The 18,919-nt window shown below is 32.7% G+C and overlaps 1 protein-coding gene across 4 annotated transcripts in view; it reads left to right on the top strand.

Annotated features, from left to right (window-relative positions):
* MANEA (mannosidase endo-alpha) overlaps positions 1-18,919 on the top strand; it is a 64,031-nt gene that overhangs the window by 7,593 nt on the left and 37,519 nt on the right. For all 4 annotated transcript variants that reach the window (XM_041761070.1, XM_041761084.1, XM_041761092.1 and 1 more), the window contains one exon: positions 6,616-7,194. In XM_041761070.1, the coding sequence (XP_041617004.1) occupies positions 6,616-7,194 (579 nt within the window). The remainder of the gene's footprint in view (positions 1-6,615; positions 7,195-18,919) is intronic.

The raw sequence follows: 18,919 nt of genomic DNA, 5'->3' as shown, positions 1-18,919 counted from the left end.
TGAAAAGAATCAAATGAAGGTTTTAAGAGTAAAGTTATAACAAACCACAGATGAAGAGCATTAGGAAATGAGTTCAGAAGTACTCAGACTGAGGCATGGGGAGAAGAGGGAAGTTTTAAAATGCTTAAAAACAATGGGAATAAAATTCTAATGTGTATTGTATTTCAAGATGAGGAATGAACGAGAAGGCAATAATGGAGCAAAAGCAATATTTGAAGAGACTGTGGTCAAGAATTTTACAAAGCTAGGGAAAGCTGTAAACACACAGATTGAAGAAGCACTTTTGACCTAAAGCAGGATAAATACTAAGAAGACCATATTCCATGTATATTCCATAGGAAAATGCTGAAAAACCAAAGATAAGAAATATTAAAAGGAGCTAGATAAAGAAATCCTTTGAAGTCTTTAAAGAACAAAGGAAAAACCCCACAAAACAGTAATTGAGTTTTCAACAGAAACAAGAACAGAAGATGATTGTGCTGAAAGAAAATTACCAATATAGAAGTCTAGAGGTGCATGTTACAGTGAAGGCAAAATATATTTTCAAAAAAAATAAGGAATTTAGCAGCAGCAGGCTGATAATAAAAGCCCCATTGAAGGGAATACTTTCTTCACCATAAGGAAAGTTGCTTTGAATGTAAGTAGGATGCAGGAGGAAGTGAAACGCAAAAGAAAGGGTAAATGCAATGAATGTTGAGTGTGTAAAACAATATCCTATCTGGTGGGGTTAAAGATTTGTGTAAAAAGTAAAATACAACAAAACAGAGCACAAAGTTGGGCCAAGGATAAAGGAACTAAAATCTTCTAAGTGTGCTTTTATTGTTTGAGATCTAGTAAAAAAAAATCTAATTCATCCTGGATTTTGACAAGAATGCCTGCTATAATCACAAAGATAATAAAAATAATGGCAAAAAAAATAATGGCAAACTGAATGTAAATATACAGTTAACAAGTAGGGGAAAAAAAAAACGGTAAGAGAAAAATGGAGCTTGTAAGAAGGCCAAAAAGGAAAAATATGGGTAAGATGTATATTTATATGTCCATATTTGCAGAACTGTAAATGCACTGCATCATACAATTTCTGGACAGACTATAGATTAGATTAAAAACAGCAACAATAATAAAACAATGTCATATTTTTAAAAAATAACCATATAAGGTGATGAAATGATGAAAATGATACTCTTTCCAGCGTGAACCAAATGAAATCCATTGTAGCTATATTAATATTGGAGTAAAATGTAAGAGAACCAATTAGTAGAAAAGGAAATTTCATTATAAGATTTAATGCTTTAGGAAAATAGTCTTCAAATCTGTCTCTACATAATATCAATTAAAATTATGTAATGTAAACATAGAGATAAATTTGGTAGTGGGGGATTTTTAACATGGAAGAAAGTGAGGATGTGAAAAATAGAAGCAAAACAACATATTTGGTTTGGTAGACATGTGTAAATGTTATAAATATATTCCACTAGCTGTGGAATATGTATTCTCAGGTGTATATGGTACACTTAACAGAATTATAGGTCAAGCCTTAAAGGAAGTCTCAATATATTTCAAAGGGCTGAAATCATATAGGGGATGTTTTCAGTGGAGTCACACTATAAATCAATAAAAAAAACTAGGAAGTCTCCCAAATATATAATATGTTTACAAATAAGTCATTAAGGGAAAGGATGGAAATCTGAATATATTTTGAACTAAGTGGTCATGGAGATACAGGGGTCTAAAACTCACAAGATAGTGCTAAAGATGTACTGAGCAGTAAAATTATGGTATTAACAGATTTTTAAGGGAAGTATACAGTTCGGGGTCATGGCAACAGCAACGGTATAGTGTTTGAATCATTCTGAAATCAAACAAATATCTAACAAAAAAATGACAAGTTATCCCCATGGACCCCCAAGGTATGAGTGGAAGGGGACTGCTCAATAACAGCTATAAGACTTGTGTTCTAATTGTTTTGCTGGAGGAAGGAGAGGAAAGCAGTAATGCATCTGCTTCAACTGGAAACAGGAACCTTCCTAAATATACTTATATGAAAGAGTGACAGCCCACTCTGAGAACAATAGCTGCAAGGACGAGGAGGGGAAACTTTGAAGTTTTCTACCTGAAGGTGCTAGAGTATCTTGGTTTTTAGGACAAAACCCCGTATTGAAGACTAACTTTTGGAAATAACTTTAAAGTTGAGCAGGATAACAAAATAGAAGCCAAGGAAATTAAAATATCCGGGTATATGTGAGAATGGAGAAAAATCCAGCTGATCTCAGAAAAAAATTAAGTCCGTAGTAAGATTTCACAAAAACAATGGAAGTTCTCTGGAGCATGAAGTTAGAAAAACTATCATGATAAAACACTCACTTCTAAAAATTGAGATTATTTCATGCAATATTTAGCAACAGAAAAAGATCAGCCACATCCCATACAAAGTCATTATAGGCAAAAAAGTAAACATACTTGTAAGCACTGAAGACATGCCAGAGAGACATGTTCACAAAATATGACCACTGTAACCTAATATTTAAGTAGAACTAAAAGTTAGGAGATATGAATGAATAAGCAAATTACAACTATGAAAAATCAGAAATGAGCTAATTAAACTCTGAAAAATCAGAAATGAGCTAATTATTTCATAAATGACACAAGATAAACACAACAGATCATGCCTTATGAGAAAGAGTGTAAAGAAACAAAAAATTGAAAAGAAAATGCAATTGAAAAAATTGAGCAAAATTCAAGAAAACAATTTTTGTAAAATTAAAAGCAATAGTGAGGGATGCCTGGGTGGCTCAGTGATTGAGTGTCTGCCTTTGGCTCAGGGCTTGATCCCGGAGTTCTGGGATCGAGTCCCACATCAGGCTTCTTAACATGGAGCCTGCTTCTCCCTCTGTCTATGTCTCTGCCTCTCTCTCTGTGTGTCTCGAATAAATAAATCTTAAAAAAAAAAAAAGGCAGTGAAATATTAAATATTTAATTAAATATTAAAACAATTATAATTGGAAACATTTGTTGATAAAGTTGATGCCAATAGGTTAGTTAATTTCTTAATGGGAAGATAAGGGAGTTCCTGTATGATTGTTTCCGTTTTCTCTATGAAGTACTGTTGACCCTTGAAAACTATGGAGGTTAGGGGTGCTGACTCTTGTGCAGTTGGAAATCTGCATATAACTTTTGACTCCAAAACTCAATAACTAATTACCCACTGTTGACTGGAAGCCTGACCAAGAGCAAACACTTCATTAAAATGTTTTGTATGTCCTACATGTTATATCTGTATTTGTACAATAAAGTAAGCTAGAGAAAAGAAAATGATTAAGAAAATCTAAAAATGTGCATTTTTTAGTACTGTACCATATTTATTGAAAAAATCCACATATGAAGGAACCTGCACAATTGATTGCAGCATTGTTCAGTGGTCAACTGTATGCGACATAACTATCTGAAGATAATAAAGGAAGTTGGTGAGATAGCAGTATGTTTGATGAAAACTGAAAATGAAATTCTGAGGTTAGAAAAGTGAACATATTAGAGTGTGGTAACAGGATAGTTAAGCATTCTTGAGTGTTCATTTGAAATTTAGGGTCATGAATTCATAGGGAAAAGTCATGGTTGCATGTTTTTGTCCGGTATAGTTTTGTGGTTCTGAATCAAGATCAAGACACACGTCATTTATTTAAGATTTTACCAGGTATGTGTCAAGAAAGGCGAGAAGTGAAGGGTTATACTAGAGACAAAACATGACGAAAAGGAGAAATAACAGAAACAGTGGACTCAGTAGCTTGGACATCTCATTAAGGTCCAGGAATTGCCAGAATGAGAATACTGAATTAGAGGGCCTCGAAGCACAAAAGATTGTTTGGAAAATGGGGGAAAAAATTAAAGATTTTGAAGTGGTTAAGTGATTTAATAAAAAAATCAAGAGGGAAGAGTATGACACCTGAATTGGTGAAGTGGGAATGGAAGAACAAATCTTTAGGAAAAGAATTAGGAGGTTAAACTACTAGATGGATCATCCATGTTGGTAGAGTCACTAAAAACAGTAATGTAGGAAAAGAGAAAATTAGTTAAAATTATCAGTGAATGGGAGATTATTAGATTGAGAAATTGGTTAAGTTTGATGTCTTGAATATTCTTTATAAGGGCTCTATCCTTCTAATCTGTACTCTCATTATGCCAATATTTTATTTACAAGTCTTCAGTGTTTCCCTATTTACCAGAAAAGTCCTCTTTCTTTGGTACAGTATGGCTCCAGCATGGCCCTACAACTTTATTTTTCCTCCTCATCTTGTTTTCTTGGCTGCAGCCTACAGAGGACTTTTTGTTTCACAGCATCTTTCATATCCAGTGAATATATCTCTGGGCACATCCTTTCTCTGACACTGTGGCCATTCTCTTTTTCCTTTCCTTTTACACCAGCCTATTCATATTGTGCTCATTCTTCTAAGATTTTACCTTTTTTTTTTTTTTTACCATTTTATTCAAGTCTTAATTTATATAAGGCATTTTATTGTTTTATTTATGTCTTTCACTTCTGAGACTTTTCTTCTTTGAATCATAGTTATTTGCATATATGTCTTCTGCTTTCTTCATGGACTCTAAGCACCTTGAACATAAGAACTGTGTGTTACTAATCAATTTCATGTGGTGCTTAGCATACTAGTTTTTACACAAGTTTAGTTGTTCAGTTAAACTGAGTTACACATCTTTTTAGTTTTCTAGACTTTTTTTGATATTTCAACCAAATGAAATAAATTTTTGTTTTTTCCTTGAACAATAGTAAGAATTTAGCCATTTCTCATCTTAAAGTCAACTATGTCTACTTTTATAATGCTTAGTTTATGTGTAATGTTATCGATTGGTTACATGACACACTTTAAGGAGTCTAGTTTATTGGTATGGTCACAGTGTATCCATGTAATAAAACTTGGGGGAGGGGGGTCCCTAAACTAGAGTCTAGGGACAGTAGAGGAAGGGTTACTTTCTGTTTCCAAAGTTTAAGAAGGAGACTATTTGACATGAAAGCATTTCCATTAAACTAGTGGATTAATAGAGTTGTAAAACAAAATTCTCCAGACCTGTCTACCTATGCCTTTCCACTTTCGTGGCTTTTTAAAATAAGAGCAGAAGGACTCATATGGTGAAATGCAGGGATGAGAAAGAGGATACAAAGTAAAATGTCAAGGTTTAATAATGTTTCCCAATATTTTTGTGTATTTTATGTATATCTAATTATATCTGATTATATGTATTTATAGCATGTAAGTAAGTATATGTAAAGCATACATAATCTATGTATAAGATTAATAAGCATATTAGTAATGTGTGTATGTGTATGTATGTAGTTTATATGGATATACCATATATACTTAAATAAAACTTTGAAACTGGCAAAACAATTAATATTGGTTAGGTATGTTTATGTTTATACTATACTATTTAAACTATAAAGAAAGGTGAGAATGGTAAATACAAAAGTCAAGTCGTTCTTAAGGCGAAGGGGGAGGGCTAGTGATTGGCAAGGGGCACAAAAGATGGAGATGGGTTTTAAACTGTCCATTTCCTTTGCCTATGTTTGTATTTCAACCTAGATCTAAGTCTTATATATTAATCTTAAGGTGTCATGCTTCACAATTAAACAAGGTTAACTTCAAGAAAAATCTATGACTTATTTTTGCCTTAAAATAAATATGTTTGCTCATCTTAGTAATTCTTGCATATATGCATAATAGAAGTAGCAATTTATAGAAAGTATTTGTGTGTGCCTATGATGAGAGACACAATTACTTGCTAGTTAGATTAAGTTTTACTTGTTTTTTTCTATTAAGGTTAATTTGTTGTAACTTAATTCTCTGGAATAACAACAGCATGATTTATTATAGAAAGTCATATTTTGTAAATATAGTCAATGTCAATTTTTCCTCAGATAACCTTTCTAATAAGAAATTTGTACAAAAATTTTATTATGTATGTATATGTATCTGTATATGTACATAGATACGTAACATATACCTATACATATGTTTATATACATAGTTATTGAAACAAAAATACAAACACAATACTATTTTAGAAGTTGTAAGTCCGTATTTATAACCTCTGTTCAGTAGTAAGATTTTCAAAGTTATAAAGTAGTAATATATTTTTAAATTAGGAATCTCTCACTTGTGATCATTATTTATCTCATTCTTTTCATTTCAAAAATGTGTGGTTCCTCTCTTGTAAAATCATTATTTTAGTTAAAAAAAGTTTGTTGAAAATTCATATATTGACTAGGCTTTTAATCTAATTCATGAGTATTTGCCTTTTTAAACTATGAGCCTTTAATTTTATATATTTAGCATACACAAAATCTGTTTAAATAATGAAAAAACACTTTCTTAAATAAAATTCCTAAGATGTTTATCCGACAAAACATAATTGTGGTATCTCCAAGTAAATACTGCCATTTGGTCTAGCCATATATTTCTTAGACCTTGATTGATGATACAACTAATATAATGTACTTTTAAAACTTCAGTGTAATGAAATTTATGGATTTTAGTTTTCATTTCAAATACATTGAGAAATATTGTCAATACCATTTACTAATTACCATTTTTCAATAAATTACAGCTAAACATTTACCATTTTGGAGTTTAAAGTATGTCATCATGGCAAAGTTTCGAAGAAGGACTTGCATCATTTTGTCACTTATTATTCTATTTATTTTCTCCCTGATGATGGGTTTAAAAATGCTGAGACCAAATAAAGCTACTTCCGGAGATCCTTTTGGACTTGAACTTCTTCCAGAACTTCATCAACAAACTCACTTAAGGAAAAGCTTTGATTCCCAAAACAATGACAAAGTCAACAGTGAAACAAATATCAAGAACTTAAAAAGTGTTGAAATCACTATGAAACCTTCCAAAACCTCTGAACCTTACCTGGAAGAGCTGCCACCCCTGAATTATTATTTACATGCATTTTATTACAGTTGGTATGGAAATCCACAATTTGATGGTAAATATATACATTGGAACCATCCAATCTTGAAGCATTGGGACCCTAGAATAACTAAGAATTATCCACAAGGGAAACACAGTCCCCCGGATGACATTGGCTCCAGCTTTTACCCTGAATTGGGAATTTACAGCTCTCGGGATCCTTCTGTCATTGAAAGTCACATGAAACAAATGTACTCAGCTTCAATTGGTAATTATTTTTATATGTGTGTGCTTAGGTATGTGATTGTGTGTGTATATAAATGTAGAACATTTAAATAGCTCATTACTCTTCACATTGTTATTAATTATAATTTTAAACTTATAAATACCAAATTAAGCTGTATATATATTCTTAAACACCCAGGACACCACTTTTTTTTTTTTTTTTTTTTTTAAACAAATGGGTTTTTTTTGTTTTTTTTTTTTTTAATTTTTTTTTATTTATGTATGATAGGCACACAGTGAGAGAGAGAGAGGCAGAGACACAGGCAGAGGGAGAAGCAGGCTCCACGCACCGGAAGCCCGATGTGGGATTCGATCCCGGGTCTCCAGGATCGCGCCCTGGGCCAAAGGCAGGCGCCAAACCGCTGCGCCACCCAGGGATCCCAGGACACCACTTTTTAACATTACTTTAAAGTACATTGTTTAATTTCTAATATTTGGAACATTTCCGGATATATTTTTATCGGGTTCTAATTTAATATTCTTAATTATATTAAATTATTATTTACATAAGATACAATGAATTCTCCCACTTGAAGTATAAAGCTCGATTATGTTTCTCTAAAGTATACACCTGTTTAAATATTACCCCAACATGAAGTAAAACATTCTATACCCCAAAACCTTTCCTCATGCTTCACTTATATACCCCGTATTCCTCCCCAGGAAACTGATTCAGTCACTGTAGAGTAGTTGTGAGTATTCTCTTATTGTATGAAAATAGAATCATCTAGCATTTGTGTGTGTGTGTGTGTGTGTGTGTGTGTGTGTAGTCCTTTGTTCAGCATAGCACATCATTTTGAAGTTTACTCATGTTGTTAACTGTGTCAGTAGTTTAGTCATTATTGCTGAGTAGTATTCCATTATATGATTATAGCAATTTATTTCAGCATTCATCTTGATGGACATCTGGACAGTCTCAAATTTTAGGCATGTAGTATATAATTTGGTCTTGTTTTTCTGTTTTTTTAAAACTAGTCTAATGATCTCTTTTTAAATTTGTATTTATTTATATTTAATGTAATGATGATATGGTTTATTTTAAATGTTTTGTTTGCTGTTTTCTATTTATCCCATCTGTTATTTTTTCCTCTTTTTCTGCCTTCTCTTGTATAAAATAGGCTTGTTCCATTTTTTCTCTTCTCATATATTTTCATCTTTGTTATTTTATGATTGCTCTAAAATTTGTAATATGCACTTTATCTGATCAGAAGTCTCTTGTTATTTTTGTTCACTTTTCCCCTTAACTTGCTCTTCCCTCTAACTTCTGGCACTCCAATTGCACACGTTTACATAAAGCCATATTATCCCATAGGTAATTAGTAAAAAAAAATTAAAAAAAATAATTAGATCCCTGAGAATTCTTCAATTTGTTAATCTACTTAAAACAACAACAACAACAACAACAAATTGTGTTGTTGTGTTTCCTCTGTCTTATTAGTGACCCTAACACCAGGGCCATAAAAACAAATTGAGTGTTCTCACATTTTTATAGCTGTACAAAAAGCACAAACTCACTATTGAGCTGATATGTACATCAGAGGTGTGCAAGACTTATTCCTGAACAAAATGTAGAATTTTGTGAATCTACATCAACTATGTGTAAGATGACTTGTTTTTCTTCTGTAATTCTTATTTAAAAAATCTACCTTTCTAATATATACTTAAAGCTCCAGTTTCTATGGTCTGTGATAAAGATATAAAATATCAGACAGCATTGACTACCATCTGTGTTCACAATTTACTTTTGGGGAGAAAAACCTTTCAAATGGCTTTTCTTATTTGTACAAAGAGTTTATATCACATTTAAGTCATTTTTGTTATTTCAAGGTTGATTGTAACTATAAAAGCTATGCTTTACAAAAAAATGGATATCCATGGAAGTTTCAGATTTTAAGTGCAAACTGAACTTTATGCAATGAGTGTTCCCCCATATATGTTCATATAAAGAAATAATATGTAAATGACATACTTTGTATGTTATTATCTAATCGTGATTAGGAAGAAAACTTTCAGTTCATATTTAGTTTTATGCCTGTGTTATTTTGTGAATACCTTTTTTTTTTATTATTTTGATGGTATTATGAATTGGAGTTTTCTTCCATGTTTTTCAGATGCTTTATGGTTAGTGTGTTAGTATATGTGTTAAATAGAAGTGGTGAAAGTGACCATTCTGCCTTGTTCTTGATTCTCTAGGAAAAACTTAGTCTCACTCTTAGCTGTTCACTCTGTTATTTTTATATATAGCTTTCGTTGTGATAATTTCCTTCTCAGTTTTTGAGTATTTTTATCATGGAAGAGTTGAATTTTGTCAGGCCCTTTTTCTCATCAATGTAGATTTTTTTTTCCTTCTTCACTCTGTGGTATACTACATTTATTTACTTCCACATACTGTACCATCCTTGCATTCCAGGAATAAATTCCACTTAATCAAGGTTTGTAATCCTTTTACTATACTGTTGATTTTTTAAGTAATGATAGATCTTCCTCGTCTTCTGATGGGTTTAAATCCATAGTAAGTTGAAAATATCATAGGTCAAAAATACATTTTTTAAAATTTAAAATTTTTTTTTAGAGATTTTACTTATTCATGAGAGGCAGAGAAGAGAGGCAGAGACATAGGCAGAGGGGGAAGTAGGCTCCCTGTGAGGAGCCTGATTCAGGACTCGATCCCAGGACCACAGGATTATGACCTGAGCCAAAGGCAGACACTCAACCACTGAGCCACCCAGGTGCCCTGAAAATACATTTAATACATCTAACCTAACATAGCTAAGGTTCTTAGGACACTTATATTCACCAGTAGTTGGGAAATCATCTAATATGAAGCCTCTTTTATAAATAAGGTCTCAAAAATCTCATGTAATTTATTGAATACTATATTGCAGGTGAAAAACAGAACAGTTGTATGGGTACAAAATGATTGTAGATGTATGGCTTGTTCACTTTCATGATCACCTGGCTGACTAGGAACTGTGGCTCACTGCTGCTGCTCATCATCAGGAGGGAGTATTATACCACATATTGTTAGCCCAGGAAAAGATCAAAATTCAAAATACAGTTTCTACTGAATGCCTATCACTTTCACACTATCATAGTGTCATAAAGTTGAAAAATCTTAGGTTGAACCATCTCGTATCTGGTACCATCTGTATTTTGTTGAGGAATTTTTACATCAATATTCGTTTGGGATAATGGTTTAGTTATGTCTTTGCTTTGGTGTTAAGGTAATGCTGACCTCAGAATTAAAAAGTATTCCCTCCTCTTTAATGTTTTGGATAGTTTGAGAAGAATTGGCTTAATTCTTCTTTAATGTATATTGATAGAACTCACCTATGAAGCCTTTGGGTCCAGGGCTTTTCCTTGTTGGGAGATTTTTGATTAGTGATTTACTTTGCTTACTAGTTATAAGTCCATTCTATTTATTTCTTCATGGTTTAGTCTTGGTAGCTTTGGGGCTTCTAGGAATTTGTACATTTCAATATGGTTGTCCAATTTTTTTGCCATATATTTTTTCATAGTACTCTCTGATAATTCTTTCTGTAGAATTATTAGTAATGTCCCCACTTGTCTTTCTGATTTTAGTACTTTGTATCTTCCTTCCTTTTTCTTAGCCCATCTTGCTAGAGGTTTGTTAGTTTTGATGATTTCTTCAAAGAACCAACCTTTGTTTTCATTGATTTTTCTGTTTCTTAATTCCCTATTTCACTTATCTGTGCTCTAATCTTTATTATTTCCTTCCTTCTAGAAATCTTACTACTTTTTTCTTCTTGTATTAATTCCTTAAGTTGTAAAGTTAGGTGGTGGTTTTGAGATCATTCTTGTTTTTTAGATGTAAGCATTTATGGCTGTCAGTTTATCCCCTTAGCTAGTATCACCTTGTCCATATCCAGTTTTGATATGTCATGTTTGCTTTATTTTTTTCTAAGTGTTTAGAAAACACTTGGCTTATGATTTCTTTTTTGATATACTGTTGTTTAATCCTTTAGTCTTTAATATAGTATATTAAATATAGACTTGAGAGGATTTACTCTTTAATGTTAAATCTTATTCTTCATTCCTGGAATAAACCCCATTTGTTGATAATTTATTATCCTATTTATATAATAGTATATCCTGTTTGCTAATCTTTTTTAAAAGATTTTGTCTATGTCCATGTTCAGCTGGTAGATTGGTCTGCAATTTTTCTTTTCTTGAAATATCTGTCTGTTTGTTATTAAAGTAGTACTGGTGGAGTGCTCAGTTAGGTGTCTAGCATTTGATTTTGGCTTAAATCATGATCTCAGGGTCATGAGATCCAGCCTCACATTAGGCTTCATACTCAGTGTGGAATCTGCTTGATACTCTCTTCCTTTCCCTATGCCCCTCCCTTCACTTACACTTGTACTCTCTTTCTAATAAATAATTAAAATGTTAAAAAAGCAAAAATAAAAAGGCTAGCCTGATAAAACAAGTTAAAACTTCCCTCTTTTTTTCTGGAAGAGATTAAGTAGAGTTGGTGGTATTTCATATTCTGTATTTGATAGAATTCTCCAGTGAAACCATTTTTGCCTGGTGGTTTCTTATTTCATTTAAATTCAAGTTCATTAATAGGACTATCCATGTTATCTATTTCTTCTTGAGTGAGTTTGGTCCTTTTTCAGTTTTTAAAGAACTGGTCAGTATCATCATATTTGTCAGTTTTATGTACAAAAATTTGTTTATATTATCCCTCCATTACGCTTTTAAAATATATGAGGTCTTTATATTCTGAATGTTTTACCTCTTTCATCTGTGCTTTTAATATTTTTTTTCCTCTTTTTTTTTTTTTTAATTTTGTCAAGGGTATCTAATATTACTGATCCTTTCAGGCAACCAATACTTGGTTTCATTATCTGGAAAAATGTTGATTGCTGTGGAATTATATCTTACAAATGTCAATTGAAGTTCTTGATAGTATTGTTCAGGTCTTTTCTATGCTTGCCAGTTGTCTACTTGTTCTATCAATTATTGATAAAACAGTGTTGATGTCTTCAAGTGTAATTGTGGACTTAATCTGTTTCCCCTCCCAGGTCTGCCATTTTTTTGTTTTCTATATTTTGAAGGTCTTTTTTTTTTTTTTTTTTTTTTAAAGAATTTATTTATTTATTCATGATAGAGAGAGAGAGAGAGAGAGGCAGAGACACAGGCAGAGGGAGAAGCAGGCTCCATGCACCGGGAGCCCGATGTGGGATTCGATCCTGGGTCTCCAGGATCGCGCCCTGGGCCAAAGGCAGGCGCCAAACCGCTGAGCCACCCAGGGATCCCCTGAAGGTCTTTTGTTAAGTACATGAACATTGAGAACTGCTATATCATTTGGATGGAGTCCTTTAATATGAAGAATCCCTTATTTCTTTTTAAAGATTTTATTTATTTATTCATGGGAGACACAGAGAGAGAGAACCAGAGACATAGGCAGAGGGAGAAGCAGGCTCCATGTAGGGAACCCTATATGGGACTCGGTCTCAGGACTCCAGGATCACGCCCTGAGCTGAAGTCTACCTGAAGGTAGACACGTAACTGCTGAACCACCCATGCCTCTCTGAAATATCCCTTATTAGTGCCGGAAATATTCTTTGTTCTAAGGTCTTCTTTGATGTTAATATAACAACTCAAGCTCTCTTTAATTAGTGTTTACCTGGTAAATCTTTTTTTTTTGTTCTTTCTTAACCCATCTATGTCTTCATACTTAAGTTGTGTTCAAGGAAATCAGTCTGATCAGGTCTTGCTTTTTTTAAACCAATTTGAAAATTTTGTCCTTAAAATGGTATGCTTAGACTGTTTGTACTCAGTGTGATTGTTACAGGATTAGATGGATTGCAGTGTGTCATTTGCCACTCCCTATTTATTCAATTTCTTTGTTCCCCTCTTTTTTCTGTGTTCTTTGGATTAATTGAATAATTTTTATGATTCATATACTCTTCACTATTTGCTTCTTTTTTCTTTTTTTAGTTGTTGACATAAGGTTTACCAAGTACACCTTTATGTGATCAGTCCACTTACAAATAATACATACTTTGCATATAGTATAAGGACCTCATCACAATATATTCCAGATTTTTCCATCCCATATCGTTTGCTATTGTCATAACTGTCACATAAGACATAAGACACTGTACATTATTACTCTTTTTCTTATAGATCAGAGGTTGGCTAACATCTTCTTTAAAGGACCAGCCATATTTTTGGTTTTGTAGGCCACATTGTCTATTACAACTACCCAACTCAGCCATTAAATGTAAAAGTGGCCATATGTAAACAAATGTATAGAAAACTTACAGAGGAGAAGATTTGGCTCGTGTGCCATAGTTTGTTGATGACAGCTTTAAACAATTATTCAAAAAAAAAAGTAAAATAAACAATCATTCATCTTATAAATAATTAAAAGACAAATGTTAATTTTATCTTTTATATTTCCAGTGTTCTTATAATACTAATCTGCTTGTGATGAATTCTTTCAAGTGTTGTTTATATTCTTTGTTTTGAATGATGTTTCCTCTGCTATAGAATTCTCAGTGGGCAGATTTTAGAGGTTTCTGTGTTCTTATGGAACTTTAAAAATGTTACTCTATTATCTTCGATCCTGGTTTCTGATAAGTATACTATAATTTTTACAAATCTTTTCATATCTTTACTTTTCTGAATGTTTCTGTCTTTTTGCATTGACTTAAAATGTTTTTTTCTTCGTTTTTGATTTTTAGCAGTTTAAAGATATTTGTATATGTTGGTTTTGGTATTTATCCTGGGTATTCTGAGCTTCTTGAATTTGTCGTTTTGTCTGTCATCTGCTTTAGATAATTCTTAGCAATTACTTTGACGTGTATACCTTCTGCCTCTTCAGAGTTTTCAATGAGATGAATGGTAGAATGTTGATGTTTATCCTAGAAATGTTTAATGTTTTGTTTTAAACTTTATTATTATGTTTTAATTATTATAATTTTTGTGACTTGCTTGAATTTACTCTCCTTAGCTCTGTTCAGTCTGTTCATAAGTCTGTTGAAGGTATTCTTCATCTTTTAACATGTTTTTCATACCCAAATTTCTTATTCTTTTTATTGAGGTACAACTGACATACAGTGTTGTATTAATATCAAGTGCTCAACATACTTGTTCAACATATGTGGCTTAGTGCTACTATAAGTGTAGTCACCATCTGTCACCATACAGTGTTATTACAATATTATTGATGACATTCCCTATGCTATACCTTTCATCTCTCTGACTTATTTATTCCTTAACTGTAAGTTTGTACTTCTTAATATCCTTTATCCATTTCACCCATCCCCCCACCGTTCTCCCTTCAGGCAGCTACCAATTTGTTCTTCATATTTATGGGTCTGTTTCTGCTTTGTTGTTTGTTTGTTTTATTTTTTAGGTTCCACATATAAATGAAATACCATGATATTTGTGTCCCTGACTTATTTCACTTAATATGCTCTGGGTCCATCTATGTTTTTCAAATGGCAAGGCTTCATTCTTTTTATGGCTAAGTAATATTCCATTGTGTGTGTGTACATATATACATGTATATACACACACCACATCATCTTTAGCAATTCATCTATGGAAGGATACTTGGTCTGCCTCTATATTTTGGCTATTGTAAATAATGGTGCATATATCTTTTTGAATTAGTGTTTTCATTTTCTGTAGAAAAAAATAAGTGTTTTCATTTCCAGTAGTAGAATTACTGGATCATAAGGTCTTTTTCTTCTTTCCTTTCTGAATTCTTTCAAGATCTATCTATCTATCTATCTATCTATCTATCATCTATCATCTCTTTATCTGTGTGAGAGTGTGAGAATGCATGAATGTAGAGAGGAGACAGGGAGAGGGAGAACAGACTCCCCACTGAGCAGGGATCCCAATGTGGGGCTTGATCTCAGGACCCTGAGATCGTGACCTGAGCCAAAGGCAGACACTTAACCACCTGGTGCCCCCGATCATAAGGTATTTCTATTTTTAATTTTTTGAGGAACCTCTATACTGTTTTTTGCACAGTGGCTGCACCTATTTACAATCCTTCCAACATTGTATAAGGGTTTCTTTTTTCCCATATTCTTGCCAAGACTTGTTATTTGCTGTCTTTTTTATTCTAGCCATACTGACAGATACAAGATAATATTTCATTTTGGTTTTGATTTGCATTTCCCTGATGATTAGTGGTGTTGAACATCTTTTCATGTGATTATTGGTCATCTGTATGTCCTCTTTGGAAAAAATATTCAAGACTTCTGCCCATTTTTAAATCAAATTATTTTTTGTTTTTTCTTTTTTTATTGGTGATACTGGTGTTAAGTTATATGATATGACGTATGATTTATAGATATCTTCTCCCATTCAGTAGGTTGCCTTTTCATTTTGTTCATGGATTCCTTTGCTGGGCAAAGCTTTTTATTTTGGGATAGTCCCAATAGTTTATTTTTGCTTTTGTTTCCCTTGCCAAATGAGACAAAACTAGGAAAATTTTGCTAAGACCATTGTCAAAAGACATTACTATTTTCTTCTAGGGAGATATTGAGTTGCAGGTCTCACACTTAGGTCTTTAATCCCTTTTGAGTTTATTTTTTTGTATATTGGGAGAAAGTTGTTCAGTTTCACTTCTTTGCATGTAGCTGTCTAGCTTTACCAGGACACTTTATTGACAAGTCTATCTTTATCCGATTGTATATCCTTGTTTCCTTTGTTATAGACTAATTGACTGTGGGTTTAGTTCTGAGCCCTCTGTTCTGTTCCGTTGATTTATGTATCTTATTTTTTATCCAATACAATACGGTTTTGATTACTACAGCTTTGTGTAGTATACCTTGAAATCTGGGATTGTGATACCTTCAACTTTACTCCTTTAAAAAAAAAAAATTACTTATTAGAGAGAGAGAGAGAGAGATCACAGAGGCAGAGGCAGAGAAAGAGGAGAAGCCAACTTCCCGCTGAGCAGAGAGCCTAATGCGGGACTCCCAGGGCCCTGAGATCATGATCTGAGCCAAAGGCAGACACTTGACTGAGCCACCTAGGTGACCCAACTTTATTCTTCTTTCACAGGATTGCTTTGACTGAGGTCTAGTGGTTCTATACAAATTTTAGGATTATTTGTTTCAGTTCTGTGAAAAGTGCTTTGGTATTTTGATAGAGCTTGCATTGAGTCTATAGATTACTTTTGTTAATATGGACATTTCAACAGTATTTTTGCAAACCATGAATATGGAACATTTTTCCATTTATTAGTGTTCTTTAATTTTTTTCATCAGTGTTTTATAGTTTTCAGAGTATAATTTTTTTAACTTCTTTATTAAGTTTATTCTCAGATATTTTATTATTTTTGGTGTGATTATGAATGAAGCTGTTTTCTTTATTTCTCTTCTACTTTGTCAGTAATGTATAGATAATGCAACAGATTTCTTTTTATTAATTTTGTATCTTGCAACTTTACTGAATTCATTGATCAGTTCTTAGTAGTTTTTTGGTGGAGTCTTTAGGGTGTTCTATATATAGTATCATGTCATTTGCAAATAGTGACAATTTTACTTCTTTACCAATTTGGATACCTTGTATTTCTTGTCTGATTACTGCAATTAGGACTTCAGTACTATATTGAATAAAGATAGTGAGAGTGGACATCCTTGCTTCATTCCTGAAAAAGGACACACTTTGAATCTTTCACCATTGACTGTGGTGTTAATTGTGGGGTTTTACTAATGTGATTTTTATTATCTTGAATAATGTTACCTCAAAACCCATTTTGTTGAGAGTCTTTATCACAAATGGGTGTATGTTTATGTCATTTGCTATTTTTGCATCGATTGAGCTTATCATATGGTTTTTATCCTTTCTCTTGTTACTGTGATATATCACATTGATTGTTTTGCACATATTGAAACACCCTTGCATCCCTAGAATAATCCTACTTGATTGTGGTGAATGATCCTTTTAGTATATTGTTGAATTCTGTTTGCTGGTATTTTGTTGAGGATTTTATATCTACATGTTAATCAGAAATACTGGTTTCCAGTTTTCTTTCCATGTATTGTCTTTGTCTAGTTTTGGTATCAGTCTAATGATGGCCTCATAGAATTAATTTGTTAATTTTCCTTCTGTTTTTGGGAATAGTTTGATAAGAGTAAACATTAACTCTTCTTGAAATGTTTGGTAGAATTCACTTGTAAATCTGTTGGGTTTGAACATTTATTTGTTGGGAGCTTTTTTATAACCAGTTCAATTTTATTACTAGTCATTGGCCTATTCAAATTTTCTATTTCGTCCTGATTCAGTTTTGGAAGATGATGTGTTTCTAGGAATTAATCCTTTTCTCCTAGGCTATCCCAATTTTATGGATGTGCAAGTGGTGGGGAAGGGGAGAGGTAAGGAAGAATCTTAAGCAGGCCCCATACCCAGTGCAGAACCCCAAATGGGACTTAATCTCATGACCCTGATATGACCTGTACCAAAATCAATTTGGGTACTTAACCCACTGAGCCACCAAGCTGCCTGTTGCACCAATTTGTTGAAACATATTTTTTTCATTATATTCTTTTATAAATCTTTACATTTCTGTGGTATTGGCGGTTATTTCTCCTTCATTTCTGATTTTATTTATTTGAGTCCTCTTTTTTTTTTTTTTTTCCTTGATGAATCTGGCCAAAATTTTATCAATTTTGTTTTTCCTTTCAAGGAAGCAGTTCCTGATTTCATTGATCTTTTTTTCTTTTTTCTGTTTGGTGGTATTTATTTATTTACTTATCTATCTATCTATCTATCTATCTATCTCTGTTTCTGCTCTGAACTTTATTATTGTCTTTGGGCTATGTTTGTTCTTTTTCTAGCTCTCTTAGGCCTGGGCTTGGTAATTTGAAATTTTTCTTGTTTCTTGAGACAGGCCTGTATTGCCATAACTTCTCTCTTAGAGCTGAACTACTTTTTCTGTGTCCCAAAGATTTTGGATAGTATATTTTCATTTTCATTATCTCTAAGTGCTTTTTAATTTCCTCTTTGATTTCATGATTGACTTACTGCTTAGTAGCATGTTGTTTGGCCTTCCTGTATTTATGATCTTTACAGATTTTTTTCTTGTAATTGACTTCTAGTTTCACATTATCATGGTGAAAAGATCCTATATATGATCTTAATCTTCTTAAATTTATTGACACTTGTTTTGTGTCCTAACATATGATATGTCTTGGAGAATGTTCGATGTGCATTTGGAAAGAATGTATATTTTTCTGTTTTTGAATAGAATGTTCTGAATACATCTTTTAATTTCCATCTGATCTAATGTGTCATTCGGAGCTACTTTTTCCTTGGTGATTTTTCTTTCTGGATTGTCTTTCCATTGATGTAAGTGGGGTATAAACACCTCTACTATTATTATAATACTGTCAATTTCTCCATTGCTGTCAATGGTTGCTTTATATATTTAGGTGTTTCTATTTTGGGTGTATAGATATGTACAATTGTTATATCTTCTTGTTGGATTGACCCCTTTATTATTATGTAATGCCCTTTTTTGTCTCTTGCTACAGTCTTTGTTTTAAAGTTTATTCTGTCCCATTAGTATTGATAACAAAGTTTGTTGTTGTTGTTGGATGGTGTAGGTTTTCCAGGTCTCCTTCTTTTCAGTATGTGTGTATCTTTAGGTCTGAAGTGAATGTTTTTTGGGCAGGATATAGATGGGTCTTGTTTTGTTAGCCATTCAGTAG

This window comes from Vulpes lagopus, chromosome 1 (genome assembly GCF_018345385.1).
Source record: "Vulpes lagopus strain Blue_001 chromosome 1, ASM1834538v1, whole genome shotgun sequence".
Classification (NCBI taxonomy): Eukaryota; Metazoa; Chordata; class Mammalia; order Carnivora; family Canidae; genus Vulpes; species Vulpes lagopus.
Note: the sequence above shows the minus strand (reverse complement) of the source record. Positions and strands in the feature narration are given on the sequence as shown.